Source organism: Echinops telfairi, unplaced genomic scaffold, assembly GCF_000313985.2.
Source record: "Echinops telfairi isolate 266 unplaced genomic scaffold, ASM31398v2 ScPeMD7_4;HRSCAF=17, whole genome shotgun sequence".
In the NCBI taxonomy this organism is placed as follows: domain Eukaryota; kingdom Metazoa; phylum Chordata; class Mammalia; order Afrosoricida; family Tenrecidae; genus Echinops; species Echinops telfairi.
In genome coordinates, this window is record NW_022103900.1 from 33,535,904 (window position 1) to 33,558,087 (window position 22,184).

The 22,184-nt window shown below is 40.7% G+C and overlaps 1 protein-coding gene across 7 annotated transcripts in view; it reads left to right on the plus strand.

Moving 5' to 3' along the window:
- The window catches only part of GTDC1 (glycosyltransferase like domain containing 1), a 319,298-nt gene that overhangs the window by 236,564 nt on the left and 60,550 nt on the right, over positions 1–22,184 (plus strand). For 5 of the 7 annotated variants that reach the window (XM_045299491.1, XM_004703837.3, XM_045299495.1 and 2 more), the window contains one exon: positions 3,551–3,916. The exons of the other annotated variants lie outside the window; for them this stretch is intronic. In XM_045299491.1, coding sequence (XP_045155426.1) covers positions 3,551–3,916 — 366 coding nt within the window. The remainder of the gene's footprint in view (positions 1–3,550; positions 3,917–22,184) is intronic. 7 annotated transcript variants of the gene reach the window in all.

Sequence of the window (22,184 nt, forward strand, 5' to 3'; positions counted from 1 at the left end):
GACCCTTTGCTAAGTGCTGTCCATCAGCCGGGCCAAATCAGCACATGTTCATCACGTCCAGCTCGGGACAGTCTAAATAGAGTTTTCCATGTGATTTCCTAGCATGCAAAGTTTACTCTCCTGTATTTTATTTTGATTTCATGAGCTCTGTAAGCTGACTTTTTTGGTGACTGTCCAGATTCACATTCTAGAGAATTTCAAGTCCTTGTTCACTGATGCCTATCAAGTCAGTCCTCCACACCCTGTGCTAACTGGGGAGTCTCTAGGACACTGGGTGAATAAAAGCTAGCTTAGCACCTTGCCCACAGCTAAGTTCCTTGTCAGTTACCAATTCCCATTGCTTACAGCTCGCTAACCACTCGCCAGTTCTTTTAATTTGCAATTTAATTTACAAGCTGGCCCATATAAATGGGTTCTATTGTAAGATGAGTCATGATACTATTTTCTAAAATGAAGATATGTTGTTTGGATGCCTATTACTCTTATTATTATTAATTTCCACTAAGTTTCTAATTTTGTTCAAATCCTTTCTAACCTTGCCTGACTTAAACAAATGGGTTGCTTCCCCTGCGTTCGTGTGGATTTCCTGGTCAGAAGATATAGATGTTCCTTCTTTTACCACTTTTCCCATTTGTTTAGGAGAAGGTGAAGATAATGCTGTAGACTTTTTTTTAGCCTTTTATGGTGACCAGTGGGAAAATTGGTTTGTTCCCTTAATAACTTTGGATCTGTGAGATCAGAAACTATAATCTCTGTATGCCCAGCTTTCTTTCCATTTTAAATTAAGGGTTACTTTATGACTTTATTCATGTATGCTCAGAGATTTAGCACCATGGTTGGGATTTCATCTATTGATATGGCACTGTTGGGTAAGCAAAAAGGGTCCTGGTGGCAGAGTGGTTATGTGTTGGGCTACTAAATAAATGTAAGAGCAGCAGTTTGAAATCACCAGCCTCTCCACAGGAGAAAGAGGAGGCTCTCTAGTCCTGTGAAGAGTTACAGTCTAAGTGGGTTTTGTTTTTTAAGAGTCGCAGTCTCAGAAACTCACAGGGACAGTTCTATCCTGTTCTATGGGATCTCAATGAGTCAGCACCGACTCCATAGCAGTGAGTGAGAATTAGTTGGATAAGCATAGGGCCATGAACCCAAAGTCAGAGGTTCAAACCTACCCACAACTCTGCTGGCGAAAGATGAGTTTATCTACTCCTGTAAAGATTTGTAGCCTTGGAAACCCTGTATAAAGTCACTGGCATCAAGTCAATTCTAACTTAGAATGACCTTTAAGGACAGGGTAGAGTTGCACCCGTGGGGGTCCAAGACATTGAATTTTTACCAGAGTTGAAAGCCTCATCTTTCTCCCTCATGGCTGACTGTGGATTTGAACCGCTGACCTTGTGACTAACAACAGCCCAACACATGACCCACCAAACAACCAGGTCTCCAGAAACAAGAATAGAAGCCCTACCATAAGCTTTCTGGTTCTGGGATGTATACTGCATATACTACAGTACTATAACTAAAGACTGTTTCCCACTCACCGGTGAATCCCCACAGTTCCTTAGTTTTGCTCATCCATCGTTGCTGTTTAATCTAGTTGCCACTCTCTCCCTGTCTTCACTGTGAGGGTGCAGACCCCTCTGTTCACTTCTTAACCCTTGTCTCCACCTCTCCTCACCTTGCTGGAAGCAGAAGACCAGCCTAATGCTTTTAGTGGGACAAGGTCTCAGATTCCCCACCCGACTTCTGAAACTTTTATCAACTTGATTGTTCTCTCCTTCTTTCTTGAACTTGGCAAAGAAGGTTAAGGTTATTCTCTTGCATGGAGCCTTCTTTTCCCCCATGCCAAGAACCCTGCCATTATCATCTATGTCATGTGTTTCTTCTGTTTCCATCTTGAAAATGTTTCTTCAATATCCTGCTCCCTCCCACAACAAGTGCCCCCAAGTGTCTACTGCCCAGTTAAGGGGGACAAAAAGCATTCAACTTCACCTTCAACTCACTGTTTCTCTCCATGTCTCTCCAAGTCACACACACACACATACACACACACACACACACACACACACACACACACACACACACGTGGGGGTGGGGGTGGGGAGAATACACAGATAACACACACACAGAGGCACAGGCATACACACACATTCCCTAACCTCCTACAATCCCATTTCTTTTCACACAACTCCACAGGAATTCCCTTTCCGAGTAGCCAGTCTTGATTTCCTACAAGAGAAAACAAAAAAATTCACGTCATTTCTGGTGATTGTCTACCTAGGAAACGGTTTGATAGTGTGATATAATTCTTTCAGGTTCACTTTCTCCTCCACCAAATGTTCCTTTCCTGTCTATTTCTTCAGTGTACCAATTTTCTCTCTCTTCTCACCCCCCCCCCCACCCCTCTCCACTTACTCCACCATAAGGGAAAGGGCCCAGTATCTAGATGAGCTTCAGGGCCTCTGAGAAAACCTTCAGGGGTCTGGCTGACCTCCAATGGCCACACCCACAACCCTTGGCATTGAGTTGCATGTTATTCCATGAAGAGTCTCTATGCTTTCATACTCCTTCCCTTCAAACCCACTGTTTTCTTAGCTCACAACTTCCCTCTCTTTGCCTTTCAAAAACCTTCAGGTAAAACCATCTTTAAACTTTTACTGATTCTCAAGTCAAAAGTAGTCACTAGTCTTTCTGAGTTTTAGTCATTGGCAGGTCCAGGCATTAGAGAGTATGTACCATGGAAGATTGGTTGGCTGTTTAGTGGTCTGCCTCTCATTCTGTCTGGTCTTAGCTCTAACAGATTGCTTCCCCATTGGATGGTAAGCTCCTAGAGGGCGTATTCTTTGCTGGTTATGCACGACTCAAAGGCTTTAGGTGTTACTAAGAATTGTATTTTTCAGATTCCATTTTGTTTAGATTCTATAAACCAGTGACAGATACTGGACTCTGTATGAAAGATTATGAGAAGATAGGACAACATGCTATGTGAAAAAGACATAAAATCTACTTCAAAAAACTTTGGCAATGCCAACTTAATTTTTAAAAGATATGCAGCTAACCAGAAAAGTAGACACTCATGTGGGCCAATATGGTTCCTGTTTAAAGCAAAGACTTTTCAAACATGAACAAGTGTGGCTTGAGCAAGTGTACACTGGTCCACATGGTGATTGGAAAATGCAAAATGAAGTCCAGGATACATGCTGAACAACTGCTCTAGCCTTATTTTTTATGTTACGTGTACCTCTGGCCAAAAGTAACTATTACAGAAAAAGGAGGTGGCTGTTAGCTTTGAGTTTTGAACGTGGTGAGGTTTGTAGGACGAGTATCAGTTTTATAACCACAGAAACTCTGGAAACTAATCCAAGAGAGTCTGATCTACTTCCCAGCAGTAAGCTTTCTGTAGATGGCTGCTAGTTTTGTAAATACGTTTTTCTAGACTTTTGGGGCTTTTACCTTTGTTTGTTCTCTAATCATCAAGCCCTTACAGAAATGTGCGGACATTTTTTAGATGTTTATTTTCAGTAAAAGTACATTGCATTTCCTTTTGCAACAGATTCATGCCCAAGCACAAAACCACCCACTTAAAGACGATGCTCAGCCTTAAAGGAAATGCTGCTGCCGTTGCTCCGGCCATGGCCCTTCTTCCTGTGCCTGAACAGAGAGGGTCTGCGGACGGACTCCAGAGTTTAAGCTCTGGGTCTGGACTCTGCGAAGCACACTCTGACCTTGAAACAGGGCAACCGGAAAGCCTGCGTAGCTCAGTAATGCACGTGTCAGACTTGAACCCGGCCAACTCTTCAGATAATTCAGATTCTCATCATGAAGACGGGAAACAGAATCCAACTGTTAATCCCTGTGCCCTTTTGGGTGGAGCGGATGATCAACAAAGACCATTGCACATCGTGTGGCCTCACAGGTGGTAAGTTCAAGACATGCCAGTTTGTTCAAAGTTGTGGCACTGGTAATAGAAAACGTGATTAGATGTCTTAATCTGTAGTTCTATGGCTTCAGCAAAAGATTGTTTTAATGTGGCAGTACTACCAAGGTAGTGAGCCTACCCAAAATCTTTACATTAATAGCTGTGTGCTTAGTAAAAATTCAGTTCCAGGCAGGTAGTTGCAGTAATTTACTCAACTAGCAGAAGTTATGAGCTTCCAGAAAATCAAGGCCTGGTCCAAGAAGGGTCCAAAAAAAAAAAAAAAAGAATGAATGCTGTTTTGCTGTGTATATTCTCAATGATATCGAAATATATTTTTAATTAATTAAATTTAAAGGTTTAAGATATAATGAAGATTCCATTATAAATAACTATATACATATATATACTATCACAAAGACATTCCGTATTTACAAATTGATTAATCGTATCAATGTTAAAATAAAAACATTGACCACTAATTTGTAATTTGAGCAATTTCAGCCAGGTACCTCAATTTTACTTGTCATCATATGTATCCGTATGATTGAAAATGTTCTCCTCCTCCTAAATATCTCTGTATTAGCCTGCACAAAATACTTTCCAGGGAATCTTTTCTGAGCAGAGGAAAATCTACCGCAGCCTATAATCGGACCAAATATAAACTCATAAACTTAACCCTGCCTCCTATAAATTAGGATTTAAAGAGGTAAGATGTCCTAATAATCTTCTGGTATTAGGCATAAACATTTTAATCTAGTTTTTATTCCTCCCAGTTAGTTTAATCTGCATGTGGCCTGATTAGAGTTCACTTCCCCCTACAGATTATGGGCTCTTTATTGCAGAGACGCGGGGACAATCATTAGGTCCGATTTCCTGAGAGCAACTGTTTGCAGGTGAAGTAATAAGCAGGGTACACTGGCCAGCCAATGTGCCTTTGCCGAGGATTTGACTTCCAGCACAGTAAACTCCGAAGCGCTCCCCGATGATATGCAGCATCTGGTACCTAAAGAGATTTTCATCTTTGCCTCCAAATGTCTGAACGTAAAATTCCAGAATGGAAAGTTGATATGGGATAGATTTGGGGCTTGTCTTGTCAACCCCAAGCTTCCAACTTTGTCTTTCCGTAGGAGTCACATTGATTTATTTCCATTCATATTGTACTTGCTCAACCATTCGAGGTTAACCTGTTTCAAGGTAAAATAGATGCCATCGTTTTTTCACTCCCTTTTGGAAGCATTTTTTGGTTTGGTTTTGTTGTTTGCCCTGTGCTAATCTTTGATGATCTCTGAAATACTACGTATTTTGAGAACATCAGCTCTCAAAAGTGTGGTTCTAGGCCATCCTGAAAAATACTAAATTAAATGACGTGTGGACTCCTGACACTGGGGAGAGGTGGAGTGAGAACCATGCTATTCAGCTCTTTGCACAAAATAAGACAGAGCCATGTTAATAAAATTAACAATATTAAATTGAATAATTTCCTCTCTTCCTTTGTATATTTTTGCTTTAATTTAATTTAATTGCCTAAAGTTAGTTGCTTAAAGAGATGCAGCATTATGTTTGTGCACATTCTTATTGTTAAAGCTAAATTATTTTTAATTTGGAGAAGAGGGGGGAAAAAGCCGCATCAGCAAGAGTAAATGCCAAAATATAAAAGTAACACATTCATCCTTACGGGTAATATAGTAGAACATTGGAAACTTGGAGGTTGCCAGACACATAGCTAACATTAGGGCTAATTTTGAAAATCTAGCGTGCAGTCAATTTTACTGATGCCTGGGGACATACAAGGTAGAAGCTGACAAGAGAACTAATTTTGTTTGGGTTATTTACTGCTATGCATCATCTGCGGGTTCCCGCCTGACACACAGCTATATGAAGGGGGATATTATCACACACTAAAAATTTATGTTGACATTCGATATTTGTTCAATATGTCAGCAGTATTACTTTCATAATCAAAAGAGTAAGAAAAAGAGAAAAGAAAAGCACTTTATGCTCATATAGATATATCTTTTTAATAACAGTCTATAAGGTTAATATAGTTTACCTTTGAGAGTATACAATGAAAACAAGCAGGGTTAGGAGGGGAAATGACAGAAAGCATCAACCCGAGCTGTTTGTTTGCCATTACCTAAGCGAGCCATGTCAGCTCTCTGGCCCGCGTCTGATAGCTATTTGTTGTACAGAGAGCACAGCATAAAAAAAATATCAAACTCTTAATACTATTGTGTGCCCATAACCATCTGTCACTGCTAGCCTGGAGATGAGAGGAAGATTACGAGGAATAAACACTGAGCCGCCGAGCATTGGTAAAGCCTTCGGGCAAAAAACTCTTGTGGGGACATCAAAGACATTCTAATTCCGAGGCAGTCAAGGATTACAGTGTGTAACCTGTGCTGACAACAGATAAATGACTGGCAATATTGTGCCAGAGCTGTTGGGTCCTGCATGGAGTACTGATGATGATGATGATGATGTTATCTTGCAGAATGGACTCTGCTGGGATAATTTTATGATAAAACACTTTTTTCAAATGCCACTGGGTCTAGGCAGACATTTTCTAGCTACGGGGGTAGCAATCAGTTTCTTCAAAATGTACTGTTCTAAGCCCATTAGAGTTCCAACGCAGCAGGACTCTTCAATGGAAACCTGAAACGCCTATAGTTTCTTTAGGAGTACGTACACAGATACTGCGAGCTGAACTCCTACCCTTTAGTGGTAGATGCTTGATCATCTGATTTATGTAAATCTGCTCACAAAAATACAGTTGCCTTTTAATTGGTGAATATGAATTAGCAGATTAAGATGCTGGCTTCTCATTCATCAGACACCCCCACTTACACGCACACATTTATTTAGCCCTCTGATCATATGGGTAGAAATCATGCCCTTCACCAGTCGCTGTGAACTGCGTTTGGAAGGAAACCCTGGTTTCCACTGGAAATGACTGGGCCTGTTATTTCTCATTCAGCCCACTTGGCTTGAGCCTCTCCTTCTCTGTGCTTCAGATGTTCCTGTCAGTGTGACGAGCTACTTGAACTACCTGCTTGAAGGGGGGCTTTCTTCACAGTAGCCTAAGGGAAACTCATCATCTCGTGGCATTCCTACCTTGGCCATGTACGGGTTCCAGAGGGAGGTAGTCTGCAGCACCGGCGTGCATTGATGGGTTTTCCCGGCTAATGGAAAGAAGGAATGGATGCTGGAGAGGGCAACGGGGTTCTTAGGTCCTGTCATTACCTTGCCTAGCCAAACAAAAATAAAGCCCTCCTCCTCACCATAAAAAAATATCCCCATGAAATCATGCAGTTGCAGCAGCCAACTCGAAAAATGAAGTGATCCTGACCTCATTGTGTTACTTCCACGCTGGGATCATGAATGGTCTAAAATATAGTGTTAGCCTCTAACATATCTCGTACTAAGTCAACCAAATGTAAAGCCTGCTTGCTAGGAAATGTATCAAAATCAAAAGTGACATTTTTTAGAAGATACATTCTGGCTTTAAATCTGTGTTAAAATGTCTGTGCATGAGAACAGACCCTCAATGCAGTGCTTGCCCCCTCTCTTCATTCTTTCTGAATCGGAGCTTGTCAAGGATTATAGTGTGCAACCTCTGCTGACAGTAGATAAATAACTGACAGTATTTTAGCAGAGTCGCTGGGTTCTCTGCAGAGTAATTTGTTTTCTCCTTTCTACCCAGTCTTTAATGTTTTGTTATAAACATCTATAGCAAGACTTGGTTAATAGACGTGACTTATCGTGAAAGATCTGTAAAAAATAGACTGCAATTGGCAATGCCCTTTTTGTGTGCACTTTTTTCTTTCCAAATCTTACAGCACCGTACCAATTTCCGACATGTAAATGTTCACCTTATTACAACAAGCAAAAAAGACACAATGTGAGAGGATGGGAAAGCCAAGTTCACAAGGCACTCAAGGGCTGTGATTCTCTCACGTTTTGATCTCGGAACTGCTTCACAGCCTTTAAAACTTATTGGAACACCAAGGAGCTTTTGTTTGTTAGAGATATAAAATATTTTGAGAGAAAACATTGCCATCAAGCCATGGCAACCCCGCATGTGCCAGAATAGACAGCAGTGACACATTTTTCAGATTGAGATCACCAGGCCTTTCTTCCGAGGTATTCCTGGGTTGATTTTGTATGTCCAGCCTTTCCTTTAGCAGTCAAGCATGCCGGTCAATCGTTGGCCGCACCCAGGGATTCATCAACCAATATTTATTCTTAGACAGATTAGAGCAGAAAAGTTTAAAGATCTATATGAAATCATTCAAAATGATAGTAACAAACCAAATACTGAGGGGGCTTCAATAAGTTCATGGAAAAATAGAATTAAAGGATAATGCAATTTTCCCACAAACTTTTTGAAACCCTTGCTGTATATGTTAATATAAATAATTTGGGTTTATCTTCCAACAAAAACATTAGTGAGAACAATGGCTGTATTTGATATTTTATAAAATTTCTGCTATTTGCTTGAACAGAAGACAGCTGTATTCTCATATCGACTTAAGTGTTCAATCTGTTGCAATGTGTTGTTTTGGTTTAAGTTTACAAAGAAAGCCATGTTTCACATAGAGATGTGGTTTCAAGAGGGGAAAATGTTTTAATGGTCTTTTTAGATAACTGTGTACATTCTTCTCTGATACTACACAGAACTTGACAAGTAGGAGTTTCATAAAGGTTGGCTGCAGTGTGGAATCTGAAACCATAACAGTGGGCCACTTGTACTCAGTTACTTGGAATTGAAGTGGATTTTTTTACTCACTTAACTGATACATTGGTCACTTGGAAAGTATCCGTGAAGTGAGTTATAAAGATCTGTTGACATATTTAATAATACATTCACAAAGAATCACATCTGTTAATGTTGCCACTGATCTCATCTGAGAAATCCATTATGTTTTGGGAAGCTGTAAAGCTAACAGAAGAAATATGGGTCTTTCAAATTTCTCATTGTCACTACTGAAGAACTCAAAATTACAGCTTCAGGTATATTCCTGAGCAGGTGTTATCACTTAGGGGGGGGGGGGGCATATGTCAATTCAGAGAAAAGGCCAATAGCATCTTAGTGTTATTATGACAATAGTTTGACTTTTCAGACTCTATCAAATGGGTGTTGAGAACCCACAGGAATTCACACACTACATCTTCAGAGCTACTGCTACATGCTATTGGTATGGCACATGTGAAAATGTCTACCACCAACCATGTAATTGCCAGAGTTATAATTCATAGACTAATTTTTTGTACACAAATCTTATTACGATTTGTTTCTGTTAGCCCTTGATAGCAAACAAATGCTCATCATATATTTTAACAATCTGTCTCCATCCATACAGAATAGAATTTGCCTCAATGTGAACCGAATAACCAGTATTAATATTTCTATGACATAAGAAATGCTGTTCTGCTGTCGGTGTAAGACATGAAAAAGATAATAATAAATTATCAAGGGTTCAGAGGGAGGGGAGGGGGGAGCAGGGGAAATGAGCTGATAGCAAGTGCTCAAGTAGAAAGAGAATGTTTTGAAAATGATGATAGTAATCTATGTACAAATGTGCTTGACACAATGGATGAATTGTGATAGGAGCTGTAAAAGCCCCCGATAAAATGATTTTTTAAAAAAGAAGAAAGAAATGCTGTTCTGACATTTTGAACCCAGGTGGTGTGGTGGGTACACATCGGGCTGCTAGTTGCTAGATCAGTAGTTTGAAACCACCAGCCAGCTGCCCAGGAGAAAGATGGAACTTTCTACTCCTGCAAAGAGTGACAGTCTCAGGAACTCACACGGGCAGTTCAGCCCTGTCCTATAGGGTCACTATGAGCTAGCATGAGGGAGGGAGGAAGTTATCATATTCAACTCTTATTAAAGCCCTATATGAGTGGCCCATGGGTGGGCTGACTATAGTCAAGGAATATTGGGAGGCATGTCAAGGAGTTTGAAGTTATGAAAGTAACTATAGTTATATGTCCCATGACCTGGATGTGGGGAATCGCCAGAGGTTTTGCCGAAACTAAAATGATTTTTTTCAGACTATGTGGTATGTATAGTACTTCCAATAAAGTAATGATAACTATATGCAAAATGGATATGATTAAGGTTGAGGATGTTAGTGAAAAGGGAAAGCTCAATAATTGAGAAATAAAAACAGATTTAAAACATATTTAGGGAAGTTATTGGAGCAGAACATCTACCATAATATTGAAAGAATTTGATGAAACTATATTTTTAGAAAGTTTGGCTATTTCTACCTGAAAACAAATGATTGATTTAAATTGGAAAATTATGCTTTATGACTTTGGAGTAAGATAAATGATTATCTTTCATTCTTTGGCTTGCTGAGGCATACAAATCCAGCTCTTTAAACAAAATGGATGACAGCTTTTTGAGGGTGTGGTGGCCCATGAGAACAGCGTGCTCTCTCGGCCAAGGTAAACTTTCTTGGTTTCCTCACTGCATTGATAACTTGGGAAAAAATCAGTAAGGAGGTTATCATAAACCTTTCAGGTTTTACTGGTCATTACCTTGATGGATGGATACCCTCAGAAGTCCGACCGTAGTTGCCAGAACAGGATGCTGATGCAAAGTGATGGGATTTAGACAGCGGTATTCTTTGGTCAAATCGAGGGGCGGCAAAATGGTAGAAGGCCCCTCCAACCAGACGGACCCATTCACGGGAGACCTGGTGAGGATGCTGCCTAAGGCCACTGTGGGTCGGGACCCACGCGATGGCACCTAACAACATCATTCTTTGGTCTGTTAAAGTGCTGTAATAAATTTGTTTTTGTAAATGAGAAATCGTCCTCATGAAATAATTTCTTCATCTTACTCACCTTTCTCCAAACTCTCCCAGTATAGCCTCTGCCTTCGAGGTGATTCTGACGCAGAGCAAACATATAGACCGTCCAAGAGTAAAACCGAATGCCCTGGGCAACCTTCCATCGGCTATTGAGGCAAATGAATCTTTACAGGAGCAGAGAGCCTCATCTTTTACCTTGTTGTGGCTGGTGGCTTTGACCTGCCAACTTTGCCATTAGGAGTCCAGTACTTACCCCACAGGGCCACCACTCTTGGTGGTTCTCTTTAAATTCGCTCTCTCTTTCTTCTCTGTTTCATAGGGCCACTAGAGTTGGAATTGACTGAGAGCCGTGAGTGGGATTTTGGCATTTCTTCTCTGTTTCAGGACTAACATTCTGCACATTCCTCTTCATGTTTGCCATTTTCTCTATCCATCCATGAGAAGACCTACCATTATGTTTCCTTAGAGCACCAGCCGCTCCGAGGGGGCGAGTCCGGGCTTTCTAGCCCCAGCAAGAGTTGCTGTCTCGGAGATTCTCGGGGGCACTTCCACTCTGTTCTTGGGAGTCACTGAATTGGCATCGACTCGGTGGTAGTGATTTTGTTGGAGAGATGCTTTGAAATCCTCTTCCTTCCACAGATACCTGCCCCAATTTAAATTCCAGTCGTATGGGAATCCGCTTGCTCTCTGAATCCCCATGCACAGGGCACACATGCAGTCCAGCCACCATATGAACATGAGACAGAACGCTGTGCTTTCCACACTGCCTCCCTACCAGAAAATATTTCATATTTTAAGTAGTATCTTTTTTTTTTTTTAATAGAAGGTCTCTGGAGATGAAGACTAACTCTTGTTTGCTGGGAGAGAGTTTTCTCCCAAGCCAGAATGGCTGGCACCCAGGGCTACTTAGTCAATACCTCTGAACATTGATGATGATGAATTATGGAGTGGCTGTATTAAACCCCTCATGGAGGATCTCAGTTTGGTGATTGGCTAGTTGTTGTTCAGTACGTCCAGTTGAGGACAAGTTTCCCTTCCTGAGTAGAATAAACTTGAACATGACTACACTAACAGAGGAAATCAATGAACAGAGGACAGGTGGGGACTGTCATATGGTCAGCGCTGCTGTTACAAAGCATGTTTGCTATTAAATGCCGTTAGAGGAGTTATGAATAGAAATCCTTCTGGACTTCATAAAAAGGGAAAAATTCATTTTGACAGAAAAGTAGTAGAGAAGTGACATGGAATTTGGGAGGAAAGGCTCAAACTGGTCGAACCCAAAGTCATTTCTTTTTTGTCACTGAGAAATAAGCCCAGAACGAGAGCTCTTTTTGGGTGATTCTTCTCCTTCCCCTCCTTTATAATCCAGATGTGTGAACCATTTTAGAACTTTCATTGAAATGGCTTCCCAACTCTGGCTGGAGATCTGAAGTGAAGAAGATTCTATGGCTTTCCTAGGCTACCTAGGCCTAGGATATTTCTCACCTTTTTTTTTCTTGTTCAACCATGCCAAAGAATTCCAAAGTAGAATAGCAATAACTATTATAAATTATGTACGGTTTTTTCTTCCTCTTGTAGCATCTTTATTGGATATGCAACTAATTAGCTATTTCAGCACTATTCTGGCTAGCATCATTTGTTGGCTAAACAAAAGAAAGGGAAAATTCAGAAACACAAAGAGCCGAAATGTTTGAGATGTGTTCTTACTCAGACATGTACCTCAGCGTGCCTATCTCCTACTGACGGAAATAATTTATCGTGCTCTTCGTCAAAAACAGTTCTCTCTTTGCTGTTCTTTTTTATTAATTTAGATATGTTTCTCAGATGAAAAATGATGTTACTTCTAATTATGGTTACATGTCATTAATTTCCTTTTTTCCTAAGCTTGGTGTGAAAGGCAGTTTCCTCCAAAAAGGAGCGGGGGTGGTGGTGGGCTTACTGGGAGGGGAGAATACTGATAAAGCGGATCTTCCTATTGCCTTAGCAACAGATTTATTTACTAGGGGTTGAAATGACATGAGTTAATATACCGCATACCTGCTGATCGGCAGACTCCCCTATTTCAGCTGCATTTGACAATTAAGTCCTGGACAGCTACAGCCAGGGGTTAATGTTCCTCATTAGGAGAACTAGGTCATTACTGGGAAATCAAGGCACTTAAGGCAGCATGGGTAAAATACAAAATTCAGCATCTAGAGGAGTGAGGCTTTTTTATGTTAATTAACCTTATTTTCCTAGGTTTAAAAATATCTTATATGCACATGACAGTGGATCAATTAATTGAAAAGAAAAAAAAAAAAGAAAGCTAGTTTACTTTACTCTCCGAGTTGTCTTCATTTCCTTTGCAAGGATTTCATTATTTTATGGAAAATTCTTATGTCTATATGATGAGTAAAAAGGGTATTAAAATTAAGAAGGGAATCATCATGGAAATCAGCCTTACCACAAGGGAATGAGCAAATAAAAGCCTTGGAAATGAAAATAAATAAGCTTTGCTAATACCTCACCTAAGGAGCAGAATGTAAGCCCATCAGAGCTAGGAGATATTTAGAGGTACTTCTTTGCTTCTTTATTAAGCAGTTACATAGTTATTTGACCTTCAGAAACTGAAACTTTGGAAAAGTGATTGCAAGTGATTTGTAAACATTTCTATTTTCAGAGAGCAGTATAGCAGTTCAACAAACAATAACTTTCTGTTCATAATTGGCTTTTTTGAATACCAATAAAATTAGATACATTGTTTGAAGGTTTGGGTTAAAATGTCGGAGTGAGTTGTTTTGTTTTGCTTTGCCTTTTTCACTTGATAAGTTCATAAACAATGTCTCGAGCCCCTTCGGAAGTGCCTTTCTTTCCCTCTTATTTCTTTAAAGAGCCTTTATGTTGAAAGGGAGGTATTTACAGATCAGAAAAAAATGTAGTCAGAATCCTATTTAATCTCCATTACTGGACGGCCTCCATCAAAACTCTTTTTGCCACTTTTCTCATCTCAGCTGGCTTTTTCTGGGATATGGACAGGAGAAGAGGTGGTCTTTATCCTCTAAAATACTGTCCCATCAAATTTAATTTTTTTAAATGCATCAATTCCCACCTACCTGTATTTATTAATCTCCTTCTCATTAATTGCCACCAAATTGGTTCTGACCCAGCCCCCACATGTAGCAGAAGGAAGGAAGCATTTCCCAGTCCTGTGCCTCCCTCAGAATGGGTTGTCCGTGTGCACTTACTGTAACCACTGCCCACCCAGCGGCAGCAGCCCTTCACCTAGTGTATTCTGCGTGCCTTCCAAGATGAGGGCTCGTGTTCCCCCGCACTGTGCAACAATGACCCCTGCTACTCACGCGGTTTTCAGTGACTTATTTTAACAAGTAGCTCTCCCGGTCATTCTTCCTGGTCTGTCTCCATCTGGAAGCCCCGCTAGCATTCAAAATTCCAGAAGCATAGCACAGCAGCAGGCAAGCTGCTACAGTACAGCAAACGGACAGAGGAACGATGGAGACTGTCCTTCCTGCTCTAACAATAATTGATTGTTTTGCTTAGAAATCTTGTTCCTTTCTCCCTCCACCAAAATGTCTACTCTTCTTCAACTGAGTAGCTCTCCATGACTAATTATGTATTTCTTTTCAGCCCACAAAAATTGCTTCCCTGTTAGATGAGGCCCTCAAGTATTTCTTTGAGAAAGCACCACTCTAATAAACCTGTTATTAGCATGCAATGTCCATTTCAACTTATCTTTTTATTTAGCATGGCTTGTCTGTTTTAGATGCCTTTCTTGCGCAGCTTTCCCTCTTAACCTACCCCGCTCATTCTTTGGTTTTCCCAAGAAGGCTTTCCAAGGAGAAGTTGTCTCTTTAATGCCAGAATTACTGTCTGAAAGCCAAGAGCTCTAGTCATGCAGTGGATTAAGTATTGGACTGCCCATCACAAGGTCGGTGGTTCGAACCCACCAGCTTCTGACTCAGAGAGATGAGGCTGGCTGCTTCTGGGCAGATTTACAGTCTTTGGAACCCTACGGACTATTGTACTCTTACCACAGAAGGCCTCTATGAGTCAGAATGCGACTCAAGGGCATTGGGTTTGGGTCTAGGGACATTACCCAGCAACCAGAGTTCTAGAGTGAGGAGATATGGGGGGGAAACGAAAATACTTTTAGCCGTTCACCAAAATTCATTTCCCTCTTTCATCGGACCACATTTTCCAGCTTGTTTTGCAGTTGGTGTGGTTGCCTGACTCAGTCTTAGCTAATACGTGTGAAGCCCTGTGAGCCACTTCTGGGTCTGGGCAATGAAGTGTCTCCTCCACCTTCCTCTGTGTTCTTTTTGTGTTCTGGCTGGCGAAACATAGAAGACCCTTGTTGGAGTTGACAATACTTCCTTGGCTTGTGACCCTGAAAGATCCTACGGCAAAGAGTTGTCTCTCTGATCTTCCTAACTGCCTGGGAGTCTTTCTTGAGCCACCAGGAGTTTATTAAGGCATTTGTTCATTTAGCAAGCCTAACATAATGGTTGCTGACAACTACAATAATATCCCAGACAAATACAGTGCTGCTTTGCACTGAGGTAGGTAAGAAGTTGTCAGAATATGTTTTGAAGATGTTTTTTTCATGAGCAAGTTAGATATATAGAGGTGCTGTGTGGTTTGGGTTTTTTGGGCCTTGGTTTGGTTTTTTACATGGAGAATACTTGAAGAAGAGAACGTTTTAAATGTTTGCATTTAGATATATTAAGTTAGAGGTGTCTATTGGCTCACAGTTAAACGTGTGAGTTAAACATGTGGGTTGCTCAAACACACCCAGATGCATCCCGGTGCTCTGCTTCCCCAAAGTCACCATCTGGAAGCCTCTGTAGAGTACTTCCACCCTGCACACGTGGCATCCCTTCTGAGCTGGAATCAACTTCATAGCAGCGAGCAAACACCCCGCGTGCAAGTGGAGATCTGAGTGGAAAGTTGGATGTACCCGTATATGACTGGGAGCCTTCAGGCCTGGGGATTATCAACATACATATATTAAGCTGGGTTTTTTTTAATGTATAAAAATATGTTAGATATTGAAGTCGTGGTAACTACATTGTTACGTTTCATATACATTAAATCGATGCTAAATTGGTAGGCGGCAACTGGAGTCTAGTTAAAGTTGTAGAATCGGGTCTCTCAGTATGGGGGAAGACCTTCAAAATGTTCATGGAAAACTTTTTGTTATCTTTTTATTCCATTTTTCTGTGAACATTTTGAAACCCCATCTGACTGTCACAATGACCAACCTGTGTCTTTAGAAGAGTTATCCACTCTGTCTAACTTCACTTTTCTTCTATTTAAGTATAGCATCGACTAGACCATAAGATTGTTGAGATTTAAAGAAGGTGATATGTATAAGAGAGTTAGCACCGTGCGTGGCAGAGTAAGCATTTAGTAAACATCAGCTATTATTATTAATAAATAATACAGAGTACTTCATTACTCACATAGAACTATCACCTCTGACCATTCTCTTTTATTAGCTAAAATCAAGTTTTTTATAACTCCCCTAGAAAAAGAAAGAAAAGAAATAGCTAAGTAAAGTCATCCTTTTTTCATCTTCATTTTCAGCCTACCCCAAACAAGTACATACTGTACAGAGAAAGGGATTGAGCTGCAGAGCAAACACTTCTAAGGAGTAGCATCTGCCTTGTAAATGAAGTCTATAAAAGGCTACCAAATGTCCCTTCACATTTTTTTATGACTGTTAGAGTATTACTAAACCTGGATGGAGTTGTTTTGTTTTGTTTTTTAATTTGGGATTCTTACATCAAGCACCCACACTGTCAATAACACACATTATTTTCTTTTTACAAGATGGCTGCCACAAGCTGGCAATGCTATTTTAACAGAACTTCTCTGATGGAGCAAATGGTTCACAAGATCCGTTGCTAACCAAAAGGGGAGAAGTTTGAGTTCACCCAAAGGTGCTTTGGAAGAAAGACCTGGCACTTTCTTCTGAAAACTCCACCACTGACATCCCTGCAGAGCATCGGTCTACTCAGAGACTCCACAGGCCAACTTGACAACCACGGTGTCTGGTTCTCTTTTATTCTGATGGCACGTCAGAGCTCGGATTTTCTCAAAAGATCTTTGTGCCTGGCAATTTTCAGATTTTCAACTAAGTTAATTTTTTAAGCAGCTTTCTCAAGGTTTCCTTGGCTTGCCACAGCATTCGCTTAGCTTCAATGTGCAATTTAGTAACGTTTAGTAAATTTACAGAAACGCACACCCACAGTCTACCTTTAGAACATCTCCATCACCCCAGAAAGAATCCTTGGGTCCCTCTTCCCACCCCATCCCCAGGAAGCCATGAATCTGCTTGTTCTCTCTGTAGATGCGCCATTTCTGAAAACATCAAAGAAATGGAAACATTCAAACTATAGTCTTTAGTCAGGGTTCACCTGACGTGGTGGTTTTGAGGTATATGCGTGTTGTGACATGTATCAGTAGTCTAATCTTTTAAAAATACGGAACAATAGTCCATTGTATAAATAGACTATATGTTGTTTGTTTGGCTACTGTGAATAACGTTGCACCGAAAAGTCCCATACAAGTCTTTGTGTAGACACACATCTTTGTTGTTGAATGGATAGCTGTGTGAGAAATGGCTGTCGTGAAAAATTTATGGTCAACTTCTTTAGAGACAAACGTATCACTTAAGAAGAACTAATGATCCATCTTAGATTCAGTCATTCTTTGAACATGTTTATTGAACCTCTAGAACCAGGCACTGTGCTAACTACTAGTGACATTTATTCTCAACTCTTGATTATTTGTCATCATAATGAAATGTAATCTGAACATTTAAGATATTATCATCTATAAACCTAATGTAGAGTAGTCTTTAAAGGGTCATCGGCAAAACGCGCGCGCGCGCACACACACACCTTACTCTCTTAATGGGTCTGTTATCCCACCAAGAACTGAATGGAAGCTACATGCTGTCTAGTCAATCCTATCAAGTGACTTCTGACTCCCAACAGGACCATGCCTGTTAAAACTGCTCTAGAAGGCCATATTGTCAAAGAGCAATTATTTGTACCACTCAGGGACCATCACATGCCAGGTAGCTACCAGAAATGCAAAGATTAAACAAGATCATCCTCTGCTCTACAGTCTAAGAGGAGAAACAGGTATGTATGCCTCCGTGCGTTTCCAGTGCCTTTTAAAGATATTTAACATGTCTAATTCTACCCGCTTTTCTCCTGAATTATTTTACACTCATATTTATAGATGGTACATTTATCCCCCTCTCGTTCAACTCAACATTTGTATTTTGTTTGATTCCTTTGATTTTACTCCATGTGCAATTAGTATAAAGTCAGTCCCCCATTCTTCTTCAGTAATGCCACACGCAAGGTGGCAAGGTCAACATTGAAGGCATAATTGAAGGTTAAGAAACAATGCGTGCGCACACATCGATGCTGCCTTCTTCAATCTTATATCAGACGTTAAAATTTGCCTGGGAAAATGTTACAAAGAAGAAATGGGTTTAAAAAAAAGTGATATGTAACAATAAAAAAACAGTACATGCTTATTGTAAATACTTTAAATAATACTTTTAAAGTATAGATAAAGGTTGTTTTTAAAACTGAAAGTCTGAAATAATAATTATTTTTTAACAGTTCTATCTACTTGCTTGGAACTTATCATTTTGATAAGTGATTACTCTAGTAATTTTCTTCCCTAAACTGATCCATCTGTTTACATCTTCTTTGCTTTTCTGGATGGTGTTGTGGTTGTGCATTGGGCTGCTAACTGCAAGGCCGGCACTTTGAAGCCCTCAGCTGCTCCTCAGGAGAAAGATGGAGCTTTCCACGCCCAAATGAGTTCTAGTCTTGGAAACGCATAGGGACAGTTCTCTGCCATATAGGAATGCTATAAGTCGGCATCAACTCGATGGCAGCAAATTTTGCTTTTCTTCCATTTTGTATCAATTTGGCTGGTCTGGGACTCGGCAGTTTAGCACTTAAGGCCTCCCCCATGATGTGATTGAGAATAATGTAATCAACCCTTTGAAGGGATCTGCTGTGAGCAGCCAAGTAATTGGAGGGAGATTAAAGTGGAGTGCAACCCCTTCCTCAAGTCACAGCCTTAATGGTGTTTCGTTGGGGCCGTGGCCACTTCAGGTATCAGTAGACAATGTTGAGAGCTTCTTGTTTGCTGGTCTGGATCCTGCATCTGGCACATCAGCCTCCATTGCTTCAGACTTGAGCCAACGCCCTGTCATATTGCCTACTCACCTTGGAAGACATCAGCTGCCATCTGACATGCAGACCATGGATTAATCTTCCTCAGCTTCCACCAGCCTTGTTCTTCCTACTTCACCTTCCTGATTTGTCTCCCTGCTTCTTGGTTGTTCAGCACTAGCAGTTATTCCATTTAGGAGAAGGCTACAGATGAATATCTGGCACATGGAGTTGAACCAAACTGGACTTCCACTTTCTTGACAATGTTGTTAATTTCCTAGCAAGTGAAGGTACAACAAAATGCCACACTTCCTGATCCTGTGTCATCCTCACAATTATTCTTATGTTTGAGCCCATCAGTGCAGCCACTGTGTCAGTCCATCTTGTTGAAGGTATTCCTCTTTTACACTGCTACACTACTTAACCAAGACTGATGTGAAAGAGTGGTCTCTTCTGATATCATGTCCAAAATACATGAGGCCAACTCTCTCATCCTTGCCTCTAAGGAGCATCTGGTTATACTTCTTCCAAGGCAGATTTATTTTCAGCAAGCAAGATTGTGTCATCTGCATTTTGTAGCTTATTAGTAAGTCTTCCTCCAAGCCTGATGTTGCATTCTCCCTCATATAATCTAGGCTCTCTGATGATTTGCTCAATGTACAGATTCAATAAGTATGATAAGAGGATACAAACCTGACACACACCTTTAATGATTTTCAAGCATGCATTATCTATCCCCTTATTCTGTTTGTACAACTGCTTTTTAACAGTTTTATTGGCACATACTCCACATATATAATTTAATCGTTCAGTCATATCAAGAAAAATTATACAATCATTACCACATTCAATCTTAGAACATTTTCTTTTTTCCCCCTGTGAATAAATCACCTTTAAAATGAGTTGTGTAATCACATTCAGTTCTAGTGCTTCCTCCCCCTCCTGCCTTCATTGCTTACTCCCCTACACCCCCTACAAACCCTTGCATCAGTTCTTATCTCTATACATCCGCTCCTGTGCTTCCCACACTGGCAAACCCAACAGAAACCGTAAAGAACAATAATGAAATAACATGCTAAGGTAAGGTGACCAGACATCCCGCCTTTGGCGGGACAGTCCCGATTTTTAACAGTTTTTCCTGCATCCCGCGGCATGTTTAAAAAGTCCTGATTTTTGGAAAGAATGCACAACAAGCTAGGGTATATGGTTTTAGGCTGCCATGTGGCTATTTCGCCAGGATATGAGTTTTATCAATGGTGTCCTGCTTTTGCCCCACTTTACCAATGTTAAACTCTGGTCACCTTATTAAGGATAAAAATATAAATAATGAGTAAAAAAATAAAGCCAACTGCCAATATTTTAAAAGGTAGGGAATAAATTGTCATGGAACAAGCCAGAAACCCTTGAAGCTAGAACAAATTCAGGCTGGCTTAAAGGGAGGTCAGCTGACCCAACATCAAGCTTGATCTAACATAATCGCCATTACAGTGAACTATGTTTGATAACAAGGTTGCTCCAGACCTTTGCCTGTGGCTAGAGGGGAATCTGCCAGTGGCTTAGTCTGACTAGATACTCTGCAGGTGGGTTTGGGGCTCCCGCTGTCCTCCACAGCCTTCCACAAGCTGGGTGTTCACACTTTTAGCTCCCTTCATCTTCTTTGAATTTTATTATTGCCATTTTGGGATCACACAAGCCTGTGTGCTTCTTCCATGTGGACTTAGTGGAATCCTTGCTTAGATGGCTCCTGGTTGGAGTACAAGCCTGTAAGACCCCAGAAACTATTTCGATTGATTGCCGGGTACCATCTGCTTTCTTCACCACACTTTTCTGTAGCCCCCTTATGTTCAGTGATCATTTCATGAAGGGGAGTATCGATGAGGGCCTTGTTATCAGAACCAACTGTTCTTGGGTTGGGGCCAGAGCCAAGTAGGAGCCCAGAATCCATCTATTTGTCAATGGAATATGCACAACTGAGGTTTACTTTGGCAGTCATCTGACAAAATCAAGCCCCCCACAGGAACAACCCCACCAGCACCAGCAGCAAACCAACCAGAAAACAATCAAACAAACAAACAAACAAAGAAAAAGCAGAACAAAGCAAAACAAAATGAGCTAAAAGCAGCAAAACAAAAACCCATATAACCAAGAAAAAGTACAGTATCATCATTCATCCCCTGGCGTAAAAGGCAATTGCACCGATGGCATCAAGTGTCCCAAATGACATAGCACTCCAGCCACTATCGGTATGAGGCGTGTATGCGAGTGCAGATCCATCTTGAGCTGCGACCCATAAGTTGTCTCCCAAAGTACGATCTCCCATTTTATTGAGCTCTGCTTACCCCAAGCACGGGGACAACTGCTTCTTGGTGCATGTAAAGGTTCTGCATGAGTACAATGTAGTGTTCTGGGATTCCCATTCTTCTCAAGGCTATATACATAGTTTGTTATGCTCCACACAGTTGAATGCTTTTGCATACACGAGTAAACATCTTTATAGTATTCTCTGCTTTCATTCAAAATCCATTGGCAATGATATCCCTTGTTCCAAGTCCTCATCTGAATCCGGCTTGACCCTTGGGCAGTTCCTTGTCAGTGCACTGCTGCAATCATTGTTGGATGATCTTCAGCAGAAATTTGCTTGCATGGGATAGTAATGCTGAGGGGCTTCCTTTCTTTGGAATGAGCACAAATAAGGATCTCTTTCAATCAGTTGGCCAAGTAGCTGTCTTTCAAATTTTCTGGCACAGCCCAGTAAGTGTTTCCAGGACTTCATCAGTTTATTAAAATATTTCCATTGGTATTCCATCAATTTCTGAACCCTTGTTTTTGGCTAATGTTTTCAGTGCAGCCTGAACTTCTTCCTTCAGTACCATTGGTTGTGAAGATGTCTAGGCATCTACCTATCATGTCACTTGGTTTGCTTCTAGAGAACCCAGCTTAACACACATCAGACTCTTTATATGGAATCATTGTCCTTATGTCTGAGGTCGAGTCTTAAGAATTGCTTTTAGTGAACAACTGTTGCTATAAACCTCAGTTGAAGATATCTTTAACTTCTCCATTGGTCCTTGAGGATAGTTCTTGCTAGGTATATAGTTCTAGGTTCTTTATTTGGTGAATAAGGAGTTCAATAAACAGGACTTTTTCTTTTTCTTTTTTTTAAATCATTTTATTAGGGGCTCATACAACTCTTATCACAATCCATACACACATCAATTGTGTAAAGCGCATTTGTACATTCAT